The sequence below is a fragment of the Heterodontus francisci genome, chromosome 13 (assembly GCF_036365525.1).
Source record: "Heterodontus francisci isolate sHetFra1 chromosome 13, sHetFra1.hap1, whole genome shotgun sequence".
In the NCBI taxonomy this organism is placed as follows: Eukaryota; Metazoa; Chordata; class Chondrichthyes; order Heterodontiformes; family Heterodontidae; genus Heterodontus; species Heterodontus francisci.
Genome location: NC_090383.1, coordinates 99,185,479 through 99,204,982, shown reverse-complemented (window position 1 = coordinate 99,204,982; position 19,504 = coordinate 99,185,479). Strand labels below are relative to the sequence as shown.

Below are 19,504 nucleotides of genomic sequence, written 5' to 3'. Positions count from 1 at the left end.
ATTTTAACTCCTAGTCCTGTCCTGGTCTTGCTTGGGGCAGGTGGAGATTCCATCCCTTAGAAGGCCCCCTGAATCCCCAGGGAATTTGTGTTCTGACCTCATGTGTAATCCTGTGGCAGATTCTTGCTGGGGTTAGGTTGGCAATGCGTCAAAAGGGCTATGGATTTTCAAACCCAGAACTATATGCTATTTCCCCGTACTCTTTGATATGTCAAACACTTTAAAATGCTTTAATAGATGTGATAGACTGCTAATTTCCTGTTAATTATATGATTGATTCAGCCAATTCTGGAGGACAGCATGCAGTTCTGGCCAGTCTACCTTAGAAATCATTAGAAACCTTTCTAAAGAGTGATGATGTCAGGCCTTAGGGAACTAATTCATGAGAAAAGCTTAATTAACTAATTTTATTTTCACAAAAGACTGAGGAGAGTGTTACGACCAGGTAAGCAATGTGTCTAGGGGTCTTTGGCTGTCTTTACTTGGTCTTATTGTAACAGGGTTTAATTTTAAACACATTGTGTTTTGAGCTCCCCTTTTTGTGAATCTGTGTTCACAGTTTCCAATTATAAGGCAAAGAATTGAGCACACACAGGCTTTCTTTGGTTTAAAGCAGAAAGAAGAAATTTATTAAAACCTTAAACTTAAACTTTAATATGGCTCACACCTACGGATATACGACGTGCTCATGCTAGCATGGACACACGATATAAACATGCAGATAGGAATAGAAAAGAGCAGAAGAAAAGATAAGTCGAACAGTTTGAGGCAATATCTTGTTCCTGTTTCTCGAGCTCGCTGTAGTCCTTGATTGAAGATATGATCTTGCGATTCATTGGGGCCCAGTAATCTTCTTCCAATTTTGTTCACGTAGCAAATGCTTCTCTCTTTGAGTTTAATGTGTTTTCCCAAGATTCAGTTCTGTGGGAAGGGATGAAGGCAGGCAGACAGACAGGCAGGAGAGGAGATGTTCTCAGTCCCAGGAGAACACAGTGTTCTGCCCTCAAAAATCTTTGTTGGGAGTTCAAATTCCAAAGAGCTCCCAAGTTGCCCAGCAGGTTAGTCATGTGACTAGCTCCTTATATAGAGCAGTCTCCTCAACCTCCTTGGTTGGAAGTTCAAATTCAAAAAGTCCAGCCAGCCAGTCATGTGTCCAAAACTGGGATGACCATTTCTGTGTATTGGAGAAGCAACTGCTAAATCTGTTTCAACGCTGTCTGTTACCATGGAAATGTCTTTCCGGTCAGGACTTGCAATTTTAAGTTTTAATGTTCATGTGGCAAAATAATGTGTGCCTCAGTCTTGGCAGGTAGGGTTTGCCCGACAGGAGACTAATGAAAAATGTAACCAAGGTAAATTTGATCAAGATTTTGAAGTAGAGGACTCAAATGCAAACATAACACAATATTTGAGTTTAAAAAAGTTCCCACAGGATAGTAGATATTTGAAACAGTCTCCCAGGAGAGGTAGTTCATTCAGGATCATCTTTATAAAGGAACTGGTTTGATATTTGTTGAGAAAGGGTATTGAGAGTTATAAAGCTATTAATAGGACTACTCTTTTTTCAGCAGAGACTAGGCAAAGAACTTAGTTTTCATTAAATTAGGGGAACAGCAAGTGGTACTGGGGGCTTGATCCATTGTCAAATAATCACACTTGCTCTTTGATGGAGCAGGCTTGATAAAGCAAAAGGGCTTTCCCTCTCTGGATTTTGTTTTGTCAAGCTGAGGTAAATTGTTACCATTCTTTATCATTGCAAACTATTGTAACCCAAGGAATAATTATTGGGCCAGATTTTGCTGGAGCGGGGTATCTTGCACCCTGCCCTGTTACAATTATTCATACATGTTTAAGTTTTATAACATTTTCCACACAATGTTGCTGGAAGTGTGAGCTGATAAGGACGCAGCAAGGGTAACAGGTCATCTGGGACCTTGGTGAATAACGGGACAGAGTATCTCCCTAACCAATGAGATTTAAAGATTGAGAATTTAAACAGAGGAAAAACTAAGAAGGAGGGTGAATTAGAGTGGGTGACTTCGATATAAAATCAGGTTCAGAAAGAGACATAAGGAGAGGGAAAGAAAGATTGGGTTAAGAGAGAAAGAAAAAGCAACAGAAAGGAAAAATAAGAAAAAAAATTAAAATTAAAATTTTTTTATTTTCAGCATCTCCTAAAACAATTTACAACCTGAAGAAATGAGACTCTACACATGTAATTGTTCACTTTCTGGGCATGAAAAGTTGTTTGACAGTCATTAATTATTATCACGGGATTAAAAGGATGCTTATTGTGGTAATTAGTAGAGTTAATGACCGGAATTTTACACTGCCGCCCCGAGATCTATGGCGGTCCACATGTGCGGGCTTTACTCCGCGGAGCCGGAGCTCATTTAAATGACCGGGGAGGACTGCCTCCCCACCCCCGATGATGTGCAGGGGGAGGACGGTCTGTCCCTAGCAACAGTGTCAGGCGCCACTACGCAGGCGCCGACACCATTTTTAAAGGGCTTTGAGCCCTTCATGACAGTTTAAATTTTTTAAGAGAAATTGCATTAATATGTATGAAAAAACATTAAACAAATGTTACCAGGCCCACTCCCAACCCCCGCCTCCCACCATAACCATACATTTCAGTCCTTGTCCTCTCCCCCACAAAATACTGTGTACCTGACCTTCCTCCCCGCCAAAGTTCACAAACTTTTATCTTCAACACTTCCCACCATCCCCTCCACCAATCATATTTGTTTGACCCTGCTTCCCTATACTATACCTCCTATACTGAAATACGTACCTGCTCCCCCATCCCCACCAGTGTTCTGCATTGGATCTCCAACGGCGGGAGCGGGTAAGTATTTAATTCATTCATTTTGATAAATGTACATATTTAGATTAGCCTCCTATCGCCGAGCGGCAGGGGGGCCACCACAAGGCCTCTCCGGCCTTCCCGGCACCGAGGACCATGGCGGGCCTCTCCTGGAGGCATTTTCCGGCCCAACCCTCCCCACCCCCCTGCTGCCATGACTACTGACGTTGGGGCAGCTGTAAAATCCAGCCCAATCTCTATGGCAAGTTGAATGGACAATTAATATGCAAATGAAGCAACTTCACGGAAATCAGTGGGAGTTTATACGCAAGATGCTGTTTTCGCAAAGCTAATAGTGGCACGGTGCAAATCAGCCAGCAACTTGTGGCGATTTACAATTCAAAGAACAAAGAACAGTACAGCACAGGAACAGGCCATTCGGCCCTCCAAGCCTGCGCCGATCTTGATGCCTGCCTAAACTAAAACCTTCTGCATTTCCGGGGACCGCATCCCTCTATTCCCATCCTATTCATGTATTTGTCAAGATGCCTCTTAAACATCGCTATCGTACCTGCTTCCACCACCTCCCCCGGCAGCAAGTTCCAGGCACTCACCACCCTCTGTGTAAATTAGAATGAGAATTAGAATTAGAACATTACAGCGCAGTACAGGCCCTTCGGCCCTCGATGTTGCGCCGACCTGTGAAACCATCTGACCTACACTATTCCATTTTCATCCATATGTCTATCCAATGACCACTTAAATGCCCTTAAAGTTGGCGAATCTACTACTGTTGCAGGCAGGGCGTTCCACGCCCCTACTACTCTCTGAGTAAAGAAACTACCTCTGACATCTGTCCTATATCTATCACCCCTCAACTTGAAGCTATGTCCCCTCGTGTTTGCCATCACCATCCGAGGAAAAAGACGCTCACTATCCACCCTATCTAACCCTCTGATTATCTTATATGTCTCTATTAAGTCACCTCTCCTCCTCCTTCTCTCCAACGAAAACAACCTCAAGTCCCTCAGCCTTTCCTCGTAAGTCCTTCCCTCCATACCAGGCAACATCCTAGTAAATCTCCTCTGCACCCTTTCCATAGCTTCCACATCCTTCCTATAATGCGGTGACCAGAACTGCACGCAATACTCCAGGTGCGGTCTCACCAGAGTTTTGTACAGCTGCAGCATGACCTCGTGGCTCCGAAACTCGATCCCCCTACTAATAAAAGCTAACACACCATATGCCTTCTTAACAGCCCTATTAACCTGGGTAGCAACCTTCAGGGATTTATGCACCTGGACACCAAGATCTCTCTGTTCATCTACACTACCAAGAATCTTCCCATTAGCCCAGTACTCTGCATTCCTGTTACTCCTTCCAAAGTGAATCACCTCGCACTTTTCCGCATTAAACTCCATTTGCCATCTCTCAGCCCAGCTCTGCAGCCTATCTATGTCCCTCTGTACCCTACAACATCCTTCGGCACTATCCACAACTCCACCGACCTTAGTGTCATCCGCAAATTTACTAACCCACCCTTCTACACCCTCTTCCAGGTCATTTATAAAAATGACAAACAGCAGTGGCCCCAAAACAGATCCTTGCGGTACACCACTAGTAACTAAACTCCAGGATGAACATTTGCCATCAACCACCACCCTCTGTCTTCTTTCAGCTAGCCAATTTCTGATCCAAAGCTCGAAATCACCTTCAACCCCATACTTCCGTATTTTCTGCAATAGCCTACCATGGGGAACCTTATCAAATGCCTTACTGAAATCCATATACACCACATCCACTGCTTTACCCTCATCCACCTGTTTGGTCACCTTCTCGAAAAACTCAATAAGGTTTGTGAGGCACGACCTACCCGTCACAAAACCGTGCTGACTATCTCTAATGAACTTATTCTTTTCAAGATGATTATAAATTCTGTCTCTTATAACCTTTTCCAACATGTTACCCACAACCGAAGTAAGGCTCACAGGTCTATAATTACCAGGGCTGTCTCTACTCCCCTTCTTGAACAAGGGGACAACATTTGCTATCCTCAAGTCTTCCGGCACTATTCCTGTCGACAATGACGACATAAAGATCAAGGACAAAGGCTCTGCAATCTCCTCCCTAGCTTCCCAGAGAATCCTAGGGTAAATCCCATCTGGCCCAGGGGACTTATCTATTTTCACACTTTCCAAAATTGATAACACCTCCTCCTTGTGAACCTCAATCCCATCTAGCCTAGTAGCCTGAATCTCAGTATTCTCCTCAACAACATTTTCTTTCTCTACTGTAAATACTGAAGCAAAATATTCATTTAACACTTCCCCTATCTCCTCTGATTCCACACACAACTTCCCACTACTATCCTTGAAGAACTTGCCTCGCACATCCCCTCTAAACTTTGCCCCTCTCACCTTAAACCTATGTACCCTAGTAACTGACTCTTCCACCCTGGGAAAAAGCTTCTGACTATCCACTCTGTCCATGCCGCTCATAACTTTGTAAACCTCCATCATGTCACCCCTCCACCTCCGTTGTTCCAGTGAAAACAATCCGAGTTTATCCAACCTCTCCTCATAGCTAATGCCCTCCAGACCAGGCAACATCCTGGTAAACCTCTTCTGTACCCTCTCCAAAGCCTCCACATCCTTCTGGTAGTGTGGCGACCAGAATTGCACACAATATTCTAAGTGTGGCCTAACTAAAGTTCTGTACAGCTGCAGCATGACTTGCCAATTTTTATACTCTATGCCCCGACCGAGGAACGCAAGCATGCCGTATGCCTTCTTGGCTACCTTATCCACCTGCGTTGCCACTTTCAGTGACCAGTGGACCTGTATGCCCAGATCTCTCTGCCTGTCAATACTCCTAAGGGTTCTGCCATTTACTGTATACTTCCCACCTGCATTAGATCTTCCAAAATGCATTACCTCACATTTGTCTGAATTAAACTCCATCTGCCATTTCTCCGCCCAAGTCTCCAACCGATCTATATCCTGCTGTATCCTCTGACAATCCTCATCACTATCCGCAACTCCACCAACCTTTGTATCGTCCGCAAACTTACTAATCAGACCAGCTACATTTTCCTCCAAATCATTTATATATACTACAAAGAGCAAAGGTCCCAGCGCTGATCCCTGTGGAACACCACTAGTCACATCCTTCCATTCAGAAAAGCACCCTTCCACTGCGACCCTCTGTCTTCTATGACAGAGCCAGTTCTGTATCCATCTTGCCAGCTCACCTCTGATCCCGTGTGACTTCACCTTTTGTACCAGTCTGCCATGAGGGACCTTGTCAAAGGCTTTACTGAAGTCCATATAGATAACATCCACTGCCCTTCCTTCATCAATCATCTTTGTCACTTCTTCAAAAAACTCAATCAAATTAGTGAGACACGACCTCCCCTTCACAAAACCATGCTGCCTCTCGCTAATAAGTTCGTTTGTTTCCAAATGGGAGTAAATCCTGTCTCGAAGAATCCTCTCTAATAATTTCCCTACCACTGATGTAAGGCTCACCGGCCTATAATTTCCTGGATTATCCTTGCTACCCTTCTTAAACAAAGGAACAACATTGGCTATTCTCCAGTCCTCTGGGACTCACCTGTAGCCAATGAGGATGCAAAGATTTCTGTCAAGGCCCCAACAATTTCTTCCCTTGCCTCCCTTAGTATTCTGGGGTAGATCCCATCAGGCCCTGGGGACTTATCTACCTTAATGCTTTGCAAGACACCCAACACCTCCTCCTTTTTGATTATGAGATGACTGAGACTATCTACACTCCCTTCCCTAGGCTCATCATTTACCAAGTCCTTCTCTTTGGTGAATACTGATGCAAAGTACTCATTTAGTACCTCGCCCATTTCCTCTGGCTCCACACATAGATTCCCTTCTCTGTCCTTGAGTGGGCCAACCCTTTCCCTAGTTACCCTCTTGCTCTTTATATATGTCTAAAAAGCCTTGGGATTATCCTTAATCCTGTTTGCCAATGACTTTTCATGACCCCTTTTAGCCCTCCTGACTCCTTGCTTAAGTCCCTTTCTACTGTCTTTATATTCCTCAAGGGATTCGTCTGTTCCTAGCCTTCCAGCCCTTACGAATGCTTCCTTTTTCTTTTTGACTAGGCTTACAATATCCCACGTTATCCAAGGTTCCCAAAACTTGCCAGACTTATCCTTCTTCCTCACAGGAACATGCTGGTCCTGGATTTAAATCAACTGACATTTGAAAGACTCCTACATGTCAGATGTTGATTTACCCTCAAACAGCCGCCCCCAATCTAAATTCTTCAGTTCCTGCCTTCTTTTTTCTTTTTCTTTTGGGCCTCCTTATCTCGAGAGACAATGGCTACGCGCCTGGAGGTGGTCAGTGGTTTGTGAAGCAGCGCCTGGAGTGGCTATAAAGGCCAATTCTGGAGTGACAGGCTCTTCCACAGGTGCTGCAGAGAAATTTGTTTGTCGGGGCTGTTGCATAGTTGGCTCGCCCCTTGCGCCTCTGTCTTTTTTCCTGCCAACTACTAAGTCTCTTCGACTCGCCACAATTTAGCCCTGTCTTTATGGCTGCCCGCCAGCTCTGGCGAATGCTGGCAACTGACTCCCACGACTTGTGATCAATGTCACACGATTTCATGTCGCGTTTGCAGACGTCTTTATAGCGGAGACATGGACGGCCGGTGGGTCTGATACCGGTGGCGAGCTCGCTGTACAATGTGTCTTTGGGGATCCTGCCATCTTCCATGCGGCTCACGTGGCCAAGCCATCTCAAGCGCCGCTGACTCAGTAGTGTGTATAAGCTGGGGGTGTTGGCCGCTTCAAGGACTTCTGTGTTGGAGATATAGTCCTGCCACCTGATGCCAAGTATTCTCCAAAGGCAGCGAAGATGGAATGAATTGAGACGTCGCTCTTGGCTGGCATACGTTGTCCAGGCCTCGCTGCCATAGAGCAAGGTACTGAGGACACAGGCCTGATACACTCGGACTTTTGTGTTCCGTGTCAGTGCGCCATTTTCCCACACTCTCTTGGCCAGTCTGGACATAGCAGTGGGAGCCTTACCCATGCGCTTGTTGATTTCTGCATCTAGAGACAGGTTACTGGTGATAGTTGAGCCTAGGTAGGTGAACTCTTGAACCACTTCCAGAGCGTGGTCGCCAATATTGATGGATGGAGCATTTCTGACGTCCTGCCCCATGATGTTCGTTTTCTTGAGGCTGATGGTTAGGCCAAATTCATTGCAGGCAGCCGCAAACCTGTCGATGAGACTCTGCAGGCACTCTTCAGTGTGAGATGTTAAAGCAGCATCGTCAGCAAAGAGGAGTTCTCTGATGAGGACTTTCCGTACTTTGGACTTCGCTCTTAGACGGGCAAGGTTGAACAACCTACCCCCTGATCTTGTGTGGAGGAAAATTCCTTCTTCAGAGGATTTGAACGCATGTGAAAGCAGCAGGGAGAAGAAAATCCCAAAAAGTGTGGGTGCGAGAACACAGCCCTGTTTCACACCACTCAGGATAGGAAAGGGCTCTGATGAGGAGCCACCATGTTGAATTGTGCCTTTCATATTGTCATGGAATGAGGTGATGATACTTAGTAGCTTTGGTGGACATCCGATCTTTTCTAGTAGTCTGAAGAGACCACGTCTGCTGACGAGGTCAAAGGCTTTGGTGAGATCAATGAAAGCAATGTAGAGGGGCATCTGTTGTTCACGGCATTTCTCCTGTATCTGACGAAGGGAGAACAGCATGTCAATGGTCGATCTCTCTGCACGAAAGCCACACTGCGCCTCAGGGTAGACGCGCTCGGCCAGCTTCTGGAGCCTGTTCGGAGCGACTCGAGCAAAGACTTTCCCCACTATGCTGAGCAGGGAGATTCCACGGTAGTTGTTGCAGTCACCGCGGTCACCTTTGTTTTTATAGAGGGTGATGATATTGGCATCGCGCATGTCCTGGGGTACTGCTCCCTCGTCCCAGCACAGGCAAAGCAGTTCATGTAGTGCTGAGAGTATAGCAGGCTTGGCACTCTTGATTATTTCAGGGGTAATGCTGTCCTTTCCAGGGGCTTTTCCGCTGGCTAGAGAACCAATGGCATCACTGAGTTCCGATTTGGTTGGCTGTATGTCCAGCTCATCCATGACTGGTAGAGGCTGGGCTGCATTGAGGGCAGTCTCAGTGACAGCATTCTCCCTGGAGTACAGTTCTAGGTAGTGCTCAACCCAGCGGTCCATCTGTTTGCGTTGGTCAGTGATTATGTCCCCCGATTTAGATTTGAGGGGGGCGATCTTCTTGATGGTTGGCCCAAGAGCCTAATATTGTTATAATTAGCCTTCCCCCAACTTAGCACCTTCACCTGAGGACTACTCTTATCCTTATCCATAAGTACCTTAAAACTTATGGAATTATGGTCACTGTTCCCGAAATCCTCCCCTCCTGAAACTTCGACCACCTGGCCGGGCTCATTCCCCAATACCAGGTCCAGTACGGCCCCATCCCTAGTTGGACTATCTACATATTGTTTCAAGAAGCCCTCCTGGATGCTCCTTACAAATTCTGCCCCATCTAAGCCCCTAGCACTAAGTGAGTCCCAGTCAATATTGGGGAAGTTAAAATCACCCACCACGACAACCCAGTTACCTTTACATCTTTCCAAAATCTGTCTACATATCTGCTCCTCTACCTCCCGCTGGCTGTTGGGAAGCCTATAGAAAACCCCCAACATCGTGACTGCACCCTTCCTATTCCTGAGCTCCACCCATATTGCCTCGCTGCATGACCCCTCTGAGGTGTCCTCCCACAGTACATCTGTGATATTCTCCTTAACAAGTAATGCAACTCCCCCACCCCTTTTACATCCCCCTCTATCCCGCCTGAAGCTTCTAAATCCTGGAACATTTAGCTGCCAATCCTGTCCTTCCCTCAACCAAGTCTCTGTAATAGCAACAACATCATAGTTCCAAGTACTAATCCAAGCTCTAAATTCATCTGCCTTACCTGTTATACTTCTCGCATTGAAACAAAGGCACTTCAGACCACCAGTCCCGCTGTGCTCTACAACATCTCCCTGCCTGCTCTTCCTCTTAGTCTTACTCATGGTCTTATTCATGGGATATCTCTTTGTCGCTACAAGTACCTTGCCTCTTTGCGGGTTATTAATGACGTGCGTCATTCAGACATCGTTATTTCTTCAGCATAATCTGGCCCATTTCCTTTGTAGCCTCGAAAACCCATGAAACCTAAAGAACACTGCAGGATCTATATTTGTGTACTAACATTATTCCTTTTGATGTACATGCTAAATCTGATGTAGTGTCAGTCAGTCTCAATATAAAACCTATACAACATTGTATTTGCAATACTCCAATCAGCTGTTCTTGTAGTTAATACTGTTATGTTGACAGCACAAACTGATACTATCTGATCGATTTGGCTACCTGTGTCGAGTGTGCCACGGCTTGCTTCAGCTTTTTGATTTTTTGAAAAAGCAAAAAAAAATTGAATGTTTGCACTTTCAGTGCAGTTCTCCTGCTGTTCATCCTTGGCTGTAATAGCCCTATGGCACCTCTCATCTATTTCCACCACGCATTACTGCTAACTAATAATACATTGGCGCTACGAGGCAAAACTAGTATGGATGGTCGAAGTTACTCAAAGGTTTAGAATTTAAAAACTAGGATGGACAAGGGGTTTAATGGCATGTCAGCAGTTGCTTGTAGACCAATGTTTTAATTTAAAAAATGGATTGGTCTCTGCAGCCTTTGAGAGCCAGAGCAAGACTTGGATCATATATTAATCCAATTTGATTTTTCATTCTTCTTATGTGTTGTTGCTACTCCTTTGAGATGTAGGCATCTGGGAACGAAAACAAGGTTTCTGTAGATGTAAGAAAACATAAAGCCGGATTTTTGCCCAATTTATTAAATTAGATGGTAGTGCTGTAACATGTAACATGTTCCCATTTTGCCCTGAGTGATGTTAACTAGTAATCTTCCCCAGGCAATTGTATATGGCATAGGTCAATTATTTCCTGCTTATCCCCAGTTACTTGCTTTGACATAACAAAATGAATTTCTGCAACGAAACCATAAACAAGTATATTTGACATTAAATTAAGTTTTAGCATTGTTTTTGTGCTGTTCAATGACATATGCAAGGAACTGGACTGAGAACTTTTCCACTCCCCATTTATTTTCTTTCATCTCCTCCCTTGTAAGGTTACCTCCTGCATAATTCCCGCTAGGACAGAAGGAAGGTTCAGATTAGACGCACTGTTGAAGATGACAGTAATCCTGTTTCTTCCCTGACCTAACAGTAGCATATTTAAACAGCTTGTGCACAGGGAGAAATTGAACATCAGTGCATTCATTTTTTGTGGGTGAAAAATCCACACTGGGGAATGAGTTCTGTTACGAGCTCACAGGACACCAGTCTGGTGTATACTGAGTCTTTATTGAAACTGCTTGTAATGGCTGCTTGCAGTCAGAGTACCTTATGGTAGAGGTCACATGACTACGGCAAGCCAGGAGGCACATTGGTACAGTATTGCATTTCTGTCCCAAACAAATTTCAGGTGTTGATCTGCTGCATCTGACCTCTCCCAGAAGCTTGCCGGCTGCAAATTTGGAAGTCAGCAACTTCTGAAATAGTGCAAGTTGCTAGCCTGAAATGGACTTCTTACATTTGTAAACGAGGGACCTAATTCTGGTGGTGGGACCCCAATGCAAAACTGATGATTAAATGGGCGGAACAAATATAGAGGCTCGTCTCCAGAATGTTCACTGAAGTTACTCTAGTCACAGAGTCATAGAGTTATACAGCACAGAAACAGGCCCTTCAGCCCATCATGTCTGTGCCAGCCATCAAGCACCTACCTATTCTAATCCCATTTTCCAGCACTTGGCCCATAGCCTTGTATGCTATGGCATTTCAAGTGCTCATCCAAATACTTCTTAAATGTTGTGAGAGTTCCTGCCTCTACCATCTCTTCAGGCAGTGCGTTCCAGATTCCAATCACACTCTGGGTGAAAAGAAATTTCCTCAAATCCCCTCTAAACCTCCTGCCCCTTGCCTTAAATCCATGCCCCTGGGTTATTGACCCCTAAAGGTGTTATACCAGCCAGGGCTAAGGTTCAGTTCATCTGCATTCCCACATAATAGGAATGATGGATAATGCTAACAAAGAATGGGGGAGAGCTATAGTCGTGGATAAGCTGGAGGAGGTGATTTAGAGGTTTAAACCTATGAAAGCAAGTCAGAATCCAGAATCAATAACAACTTTCATTTAGAAAGCACCTTTAGCATTAAATCCCAAGATGCTTTACAAATAGACTTAATAAAAATGTTTGTCAAGCCAGGAAGGTAGAAATTAGGAGGGATGACCAAAAGCTAGGTCAAAGAGATGGGTTTGAGGAGGTTTTAAAGTGTACAGGTTTAGAGCTGGACAGTTTAGAGAGAGAGGGGAAAAAAAATGGATGAGACTAGTATTTTTGATAGCTTCCTAAACATATAGTGGGGGTTGGTGGCGGGGACATTTAACCCCGAAAGACGGATGGGTTTGGGTTGGGTGGAAAATTTAAAATTTAAAAATTTCGAATCCAAGCCTCAAACCTGCCCACCTCTGGCCCGGGATTGTGTGAGGCCCCCTGAGGTGGGATCGGAGGCGGAGGCGGAGGGGCACGGGGTATCGTGATGGTTGGCGGGGGGGAGGCAGTGGGATGGAGGGCCTGTCGCCTCCTTGTCACCCAGCCATCTTCCCGGGGGACAGGATAGGCTGACGATGGCCTTCCTACCCAGAGGCCAATTGAGTCCCTTAAGTGGCCTATTAACACCCAATTAAGGGCCTCTGCCAGCTGCCGCCGGGTTCTTACCAGCAGTGGGATGGGCCTCCACTGCAAGGGGAGGACACCTTGTAAAACGAGGCACCTGCCAGTCCTGTGGGCTTGGGGGTGGTCCCTCCTCCGTGAGCAATTTGTGGCGCACAGAGGACTCTCACTGGGACACTGGGAACAACTTTGCCCCCCCCGGGCCCACCACGCACCCCACCCCCCCCCCCCCCTCGCCCCCCGGATTGCATGACCTCAACCCCACTCTTGCTCACAAGGGCCTTCCAGACTGGCCCCGGCGACTCCACCTCACCTACCTCTGTTCCAGGGATCCCGTGCTGGGCACTGGATCTGAGACCTCTGCAGTACTGACAGTGGCCACCTCTCCTGGTGGCGCTGCCAATATCGCTGAGCGGCCGGCCGTGTGATTTACCAGCAGCTCTAGGAGGCGGGATCCCCTCTTTTTGGCTTCGTGCCGGGAGCTCCGCCTCCAGCACAAAATCCAGCCCCTGGTCTTAACAGAGTTGGAACGAGAACCTGGCAACTAATCTGCACTTACGATTTGGGTCATTGAAACCTTTCAAGGAGGCCGCGTTCCACCATTTTAATAACATTTCTATTTTTAACTGATGTTGCTTGGGTTTCTCTGGCCTTGGGGAAACCTGGCAAGTAAAAAGAGGCAAGATGGGCCAGATCCATAGGTAAGTGCCTGTACAGCACTTATTGTGGTCCAGGAGAGGTAGGAGTGTTTCCTCCAGCCCCCAACAAGCTACCCAGTAAACCCCCTGTTCCCCTCCCCCCCACCACCCTGCCCTGCAATCGATCTGTCCAAACCCAATCTCCCTCATCCTCCCTGTGATCAACCACCCCTCCTCCTGCAATCATCGACCCCTACCACCACTAGCTTTACCTGCTCTTTGGCACATTTCCTGCTCAACAGGCTTGTCAATCAGGTTGTCAGGTGGGAAACCTGGAGCAACAACTCAAAATACCCCCCACAGTTGAAAGTCCATGGCGTTCAGGGAAATCCATACTTCCATATCTCCTGACCATAACTCCTCCGCTCCATCTCCTTTGCATCTTGGTAAATATCAAGGCAATTTTCACTGTTAAATCTCATAATTAAATCATTGGGAATAGGCAGCTTGTTTCTTATGAATGTTATGGATAAAGTAAACTATTTTCACATCTACCTGCAGGATATCAGCTTACGGAGCTGCTGGAGGCATAGGAGGAAAAGGAAACTTTAGGAGGTTTCACGGTGTCTTAGTACAAGCTATTTTCCAGCTGGAAAAAGATCTGATTCTGTACATTCTGGTTGGACAGCAAGGAGAAGATGCCTGTCCTAATGTAAGTAGCCATTTGGTTAATTTTACATATCTGCTTTCCCTTATAAGGACATAAAATAATTATTAGGAACAGAAAAAGGCCTATGGTTCAGGAAAGTGCTTTTATGTTATTGAACTCAACCTCACCAACTGACCTTCCCAGCATATCCCTCAATCCCTTCTGTCCAGAAATATATCTAATTACCTCTTCAATCCTTATATATTATCCATTTCAATGATCTTCCATCATAACTTATTCCTCAACTCTTATTATCCTGATGTTTCTCATGATTAACTCGACCCATTTGTTCTATTTACATGAATGTGTCAAAGTAGTTTGATAGATATGGAACAAATCCTATAATTGCAGTATATATTTCACTAAAAGTCCTGTTAATATGTGTTGCGCAAGATAACAGAAAGATAGATCATCTCTTGCTCAATCTCTTCAAATAAATCCAATATGTTGTATAATTAAAAACAAAATAAGACAGTGGATGTGCACGTAAGAATTTATAAAAAGCTTTGAACAAGAAAATACCATCCAATCCATCAAATTTATTCATTCCACTTACCATGTACAATCTCATTCACTGGATCAAACGCATTTGTTCTCTAAAGAAAGCTTCTATATATTCCTACTCCTGCTCAAAAGTAAATCTCCACAGTATCTGTTAAGCCTGTGCTGCAATATTCATCTTTGACTAGTTGCTTTTCTTGGCATGACATTTGTATGGTGCCAGCAGTCAGGATCTATTAACACTTAAAATCTTCAGCTCGTCCATTGTACTTCGACTGTAATTTTAGTGGGGGACTGTCAGAGGGGCTGGAATTTAAGATAGGTCCTAGCCTGATATAGCAATTTCCTCTTGACTTTGTATGGAGTGGAATGTCTAAGGAGGGTTTAGGGGGGGGAACAGAATAAGCAGCTGGTACAAAGGGGGTCTTCTGGGACAACTTGATGGTGGTGGGGATGGGTTGGGGGACGGGGGGAATGGGGGGGGACTGGCATCCCTCCAGCACAGCCACTATTTGATCAAACTTTCTGAGCTTTGTGATGAATAATCATCTGAGATGTGTCCCTAGTGGCATTGCCGTTTACATGTGGGACCTCCCCCTGACCGCATAACCTTTAGTGGACGTCGCAGGCAGGCATGTCTTGGCACTCAGGCTGTTATGCCTCTCCCGCAAATTTTAGAAGAATTGTGTTAAAGCAGTGTTGTCCAACATACGGCCTGTAGGCTAGGATCCGGCCCCCCACCAAAGATTTCCATCCGGCCCGCGGATGCAAACTGTACCCGGGGCCATTCCTCATCTTCGCTAGACCTCCGTGACTGGAGATGATAAATTTCCCATTGTCGTCTTCTTGCAGACCGGCTTTTTAAAAATATCACGCTGTCAGTTTCACAGCTGACAGCTGCTGGAGCAGGAACGCGCTTCCCAACTTTGGACAGATTCGGGGTTTTCCGACTTTTTTTTAAAAGCCCGCCGGAAAACTGACCAGCCACAAAGCTGCTGTGCAGAGCGCTGCTGCTCAGTGCAAATGTCAGAGAGAGGGAGACAGGGGGGAAACAAAGAGAGAGAGAAGGGGGGAACAAAGAGAGAATGAGGGGAACAAAGAGAGAGAGAGGGGGGAACAAAGAGGGGGGGAACAGAGAGAGAGGAGAACAGAGAGAGGGGGAAACAGAGTGGGAGAGGGTCGGAGAGAGGGGGAAACAGAGTGGGAGAGGGTCAGAGAGAGGGGGGACAGAGAGAGGGGGAAACAGAGTGGGAGAGGGTCAGAGAGAGGGGGGACAGAAAGAGAGAGAGACAGATAGAGATTTGGGGGCACAGAGAGAGAAAGGGGGACAGAGGCGGGGACACAGAGAGTGAAGACGACACAGAGTGGAACACAGGGAGAGAGAGAGCTAGAGAGAGAGAGCAAGATCACTCCTAACAGATTTCCCTCCTTCCTCCCCAACAGTATCCACTTACAGAGTTCCAATCTTTCTTCACATCTGCAGATTGAGCTCAGCAGCAAGATCCGATGTGAAAAAAGATTCCACAAGATAACAACAGATAACTTACCTAACTTTTGCAGGCACTGATGACTCTCGGCTTGGTGACGCCAGCATTTCAAAGAGGGGAAATGAAGGCATGTGAGTGCCGAACGTCATGCATAAGATTGCAAACGCCTGGTAGGATCGCGGTGAATTAGATACAAATTCATCGAAAACAGTATGTAACACATTTAAATTATGATCCTGTCACATTACAAGGGAGGTACTGCCATGGCTCATAGGAAATAGGAGCAGGAGTAGGCCATTTGGCCCGTTAAGACTGCTCTGCCATTCAAACAGATCATGGCTTATCATCTACCTCAATGCCATTTTCCCCCACTATCCCCATATCCCTTGATGTCGTTAATATTCAGAAATCTGTTGATTTCTGTTTTGAACATACTCAATGATTGAGCTTCCACAGCCCTCTGGGGTAGAGAATTCCTAAGATTCACCACCCTCTGAGTGAAGAAATTCCTCCTCATCTCAGTGTTAAATGGCCTGCTCTTATTCTGAGACTGTGTCGCCTGGTTCTAGACTCACCAGCCAGAGGAAACATCTTATCCACCACTACCCTGTCACACCTGTAAGAATTTTGTAAGTTTCAATGAGATCACCTGTCTTTCTTCAAACCTCTAGAGAAACCAGGCCCAGTTTCTGCAATCTCTCCTCATAAGACAATCCTGCCATCCCAGGGATTAGTCTGGTGAACCTCCGTCACACTCCCTCTATGGTAAGTATGTCCTTCCTTCCTTAGATAAGGAGATCAAAACTGTACACAATACTCCAGGTGCGGTCTCACCAAGGCTTTATACAATTGCAGCAATACATCTTTACTTCTGCACTCAAGTCTCTTTGCAATGAAGGCCAACATACCGTTTGCCTTCCTAATTGCTTGCTGCACCTGCGTACTAGCTTTTAGTGACTCATGAACAAGGACATCCAGGTCTCTTTGGACGTCAACACTTCCCAACCTCTCACCATTTAAGAAATACTCTGCCTTTTTGTTTTTTCTACCAAAGTGGATCCTTCACACTTATTCACATTATATTCCATCTGCCATGTTCTTGCCCATTCACTTAGCCTGTCCAAATCCCCTTTGAAGCCTCCTTGCATCCTCCTCACAACTTACATTCCCTCCTAGTTTTGTGTCATCTGCAAATTTGGAAATATTACAATTGGTCACCATATCAAAATCATTTACATAGATCGTAAACAGCTGTGGCCCAAACCCTGATCCTTGCGGTACCTCACTAGGAACAGCCTGCCATCCTGAGAATGACCCATCTATTCCTACTCTCTGCTTTCCATCTGTTAACCATTTCTCAATCCATTGCAGTAATTTTGTTTACTCATCTCCTGTGAGGGATCCTTTCAAAAGCCTTCTGAAAATAAAAAATTCCTTCACAGTATTAAGCATCACTGACAAGGTCATTTATTGCCCATCCCGAATTGCCCTTGAGAAAATGGTGATGAGCTGCCTTCTTGAATACAACTGACTGGCCTGCTAGGCCACTTCACAGGACAGTTAAAAGTCTACCACATTGCTGTGGGTCTGGAATCACATAGGTGCAACCAGGTAAAGACAGCAGATTTTCTTCCATTAAGGACAGATGGGTTTTTACAACAATACGGTAGTTTCGTGCTCACTATTACAGATACTAGCTTTAAATTCCTCAGCTACCATGATGAGATTTGAACTCATGAACAAAGATCATTCATCCAAGTCTCTGGATTACTAGTCCAGTAACATAACCACCATGTTAGCATACTCCATAAACCCACAACATTTTGCCGCCTCTGAGAAAATCAGAAACTGGTTTTATGGCATTGGGTTCCATGGCGGATGACTCTGTGCCAAATCTCCGGCTCCCCCCCCCCCCCCACCCCAACTAAAAAACCCGTAATAGCGCATAAAATCCAGCCCCCATTGTACTGGACTCAAACCCACAACCATTTTTCTGATGGTGCATGTTCTATTTATTTTTGACCTGAAAATCTAGCCCAATGATTTAAACAAAAGAAAGTGAAGCAAAGAACATCCAGCCTGTCAGCACTCACCCTATGCACTAAATAGTGGACTTTTGTGCATCAGACGGCATCCCCTGGCCCCACTGCCCACCCACTAATGGTTAATGCTAACTCCTGGTGAAAACCAGAAAACGAGAAAACAATCTGTGCCTTGATTCAGAATAAAATCTGAGAAAATCCTTCCCAATTCCATTATACAATCAAGCAAGTCACAGGAGATGAAGATTTTCCATGACCAGAAAAACTTAAGTAACCTACTCTCCCCATATATATTACTATGTCCTGCTCAATCAGGACCTTATAAAGTCCCTTCCTATAGAACTATAGCATAACCATGTAAAACCTTGCAATGTTTTCACTCTCTGAGACTTGATATTCTGTAAAGAAAGGTTTATGAATCATTGCAGAATGATTCCATGTTTTGTGTTCGTCCACCCACTGACATTTTAGCCACGTAGCTTTTCACTGTTGGTTGATTAATTGTGATTACAGCATTCAAGTGGCTTCCCCCATCCTCATTCATCAGTCAAAGATAAATACTGTTAACTTGGCTATTCACTCTGCCAACTAAAAATATACGTCTATTAAAGATCAATGAGCCATGAATAAAGGTTAGAGGAAAAGAAATTGGCTGAACCATTTGCATTACTTTTGTCTTTCACAGGCGTTTCACTGCAGTTGTCACTTGAGCATTTCATTATTTTGCCTTGATGCAGCATAATCTCTTCCATTTACTGTAGCTATTTATCTGCCTATCTATCAATGTTGCGTAAATGTTACATAACGCATCATAGAGCTGCATATTCTTCTCTGTACTTCTGTAAAATCTTGAGGATCTTGGGGATTGGGACTAGCTGAGTTGCTCTTACAGAGAGGCTGCATGGACACGACGGGCCAAATGGCCTCCTCCTGTGCTGCAACCATTCTATGATTCTATGTTGCTCTTGCTGAGTTGAGGGACAGATGGGATAGATTTTGACTTTGTGTGATAGCGTAAGCTATTTAATAGTGAATTGGCAGCACATTTTACATCGCTCCTGAATTTTATTTCCATTGTAATCAAGAGAATGGTGGTAATGGGTGCTGAAAAGGAAGGAGGAAGATGTTTGTACAACAACAAAAACTTCTATTTACACCTCTGTTCAGTCTGCAGGCATGACCCTGAGCTTCTGGTCATCTGTCATTTTAATTCTGCACCTTGCTGTGACACTGACCTCTCTGTCCTTGGCCACCTGCAGTTTTCAAATGAAGCTGAACGTAAGCTCGAGGAATAGCACCTCATCTTTCAATTAAGCACTTTGCAGCCTTCCGGACTCAACATTGAATTCAACAATTTCAGACCGTCATCTCTGCCCCTATTTTGTTTCCTTTTTTTTGTAGGTTTCAGTTGTCCTCTCGTTTATTTCTTGTTTTAGCTTTCAGACGGCTGCTGCTCATTATTCTGCCATTCACACCACCTCTAGATTTATCTTTTGTTGCTTTCTT

At 45.1% G+C, this 19,504-nt stretch overlaps 1 protein-coding gene across 2 annotated transcripts in view; it reads left to right on the top strand.

Moving 5' to 3' along the window:
• The window catches only part of LOC137376531 (ALK tyrosine kinase receptor-like), a 1,023,571-nt gene that overhangs the window by 821,932 nt on the left and 182,135 nt on the right, over positions 1 to 19,504 (top strand). For both annotated transcript variants that reach the window (XM_068045253.1, XM_068045252.1), the window contains exon 13: positions 13,821 to 13,971. In XM_068045253.1, coding sequence (XP_067901354.1) covers positions 13,821 to 13,971 — 151 coding nt within the window. The remainder of the gene's footprint in view (positions 1 to 13,820; positions 13,972 to 19,504) is intronic.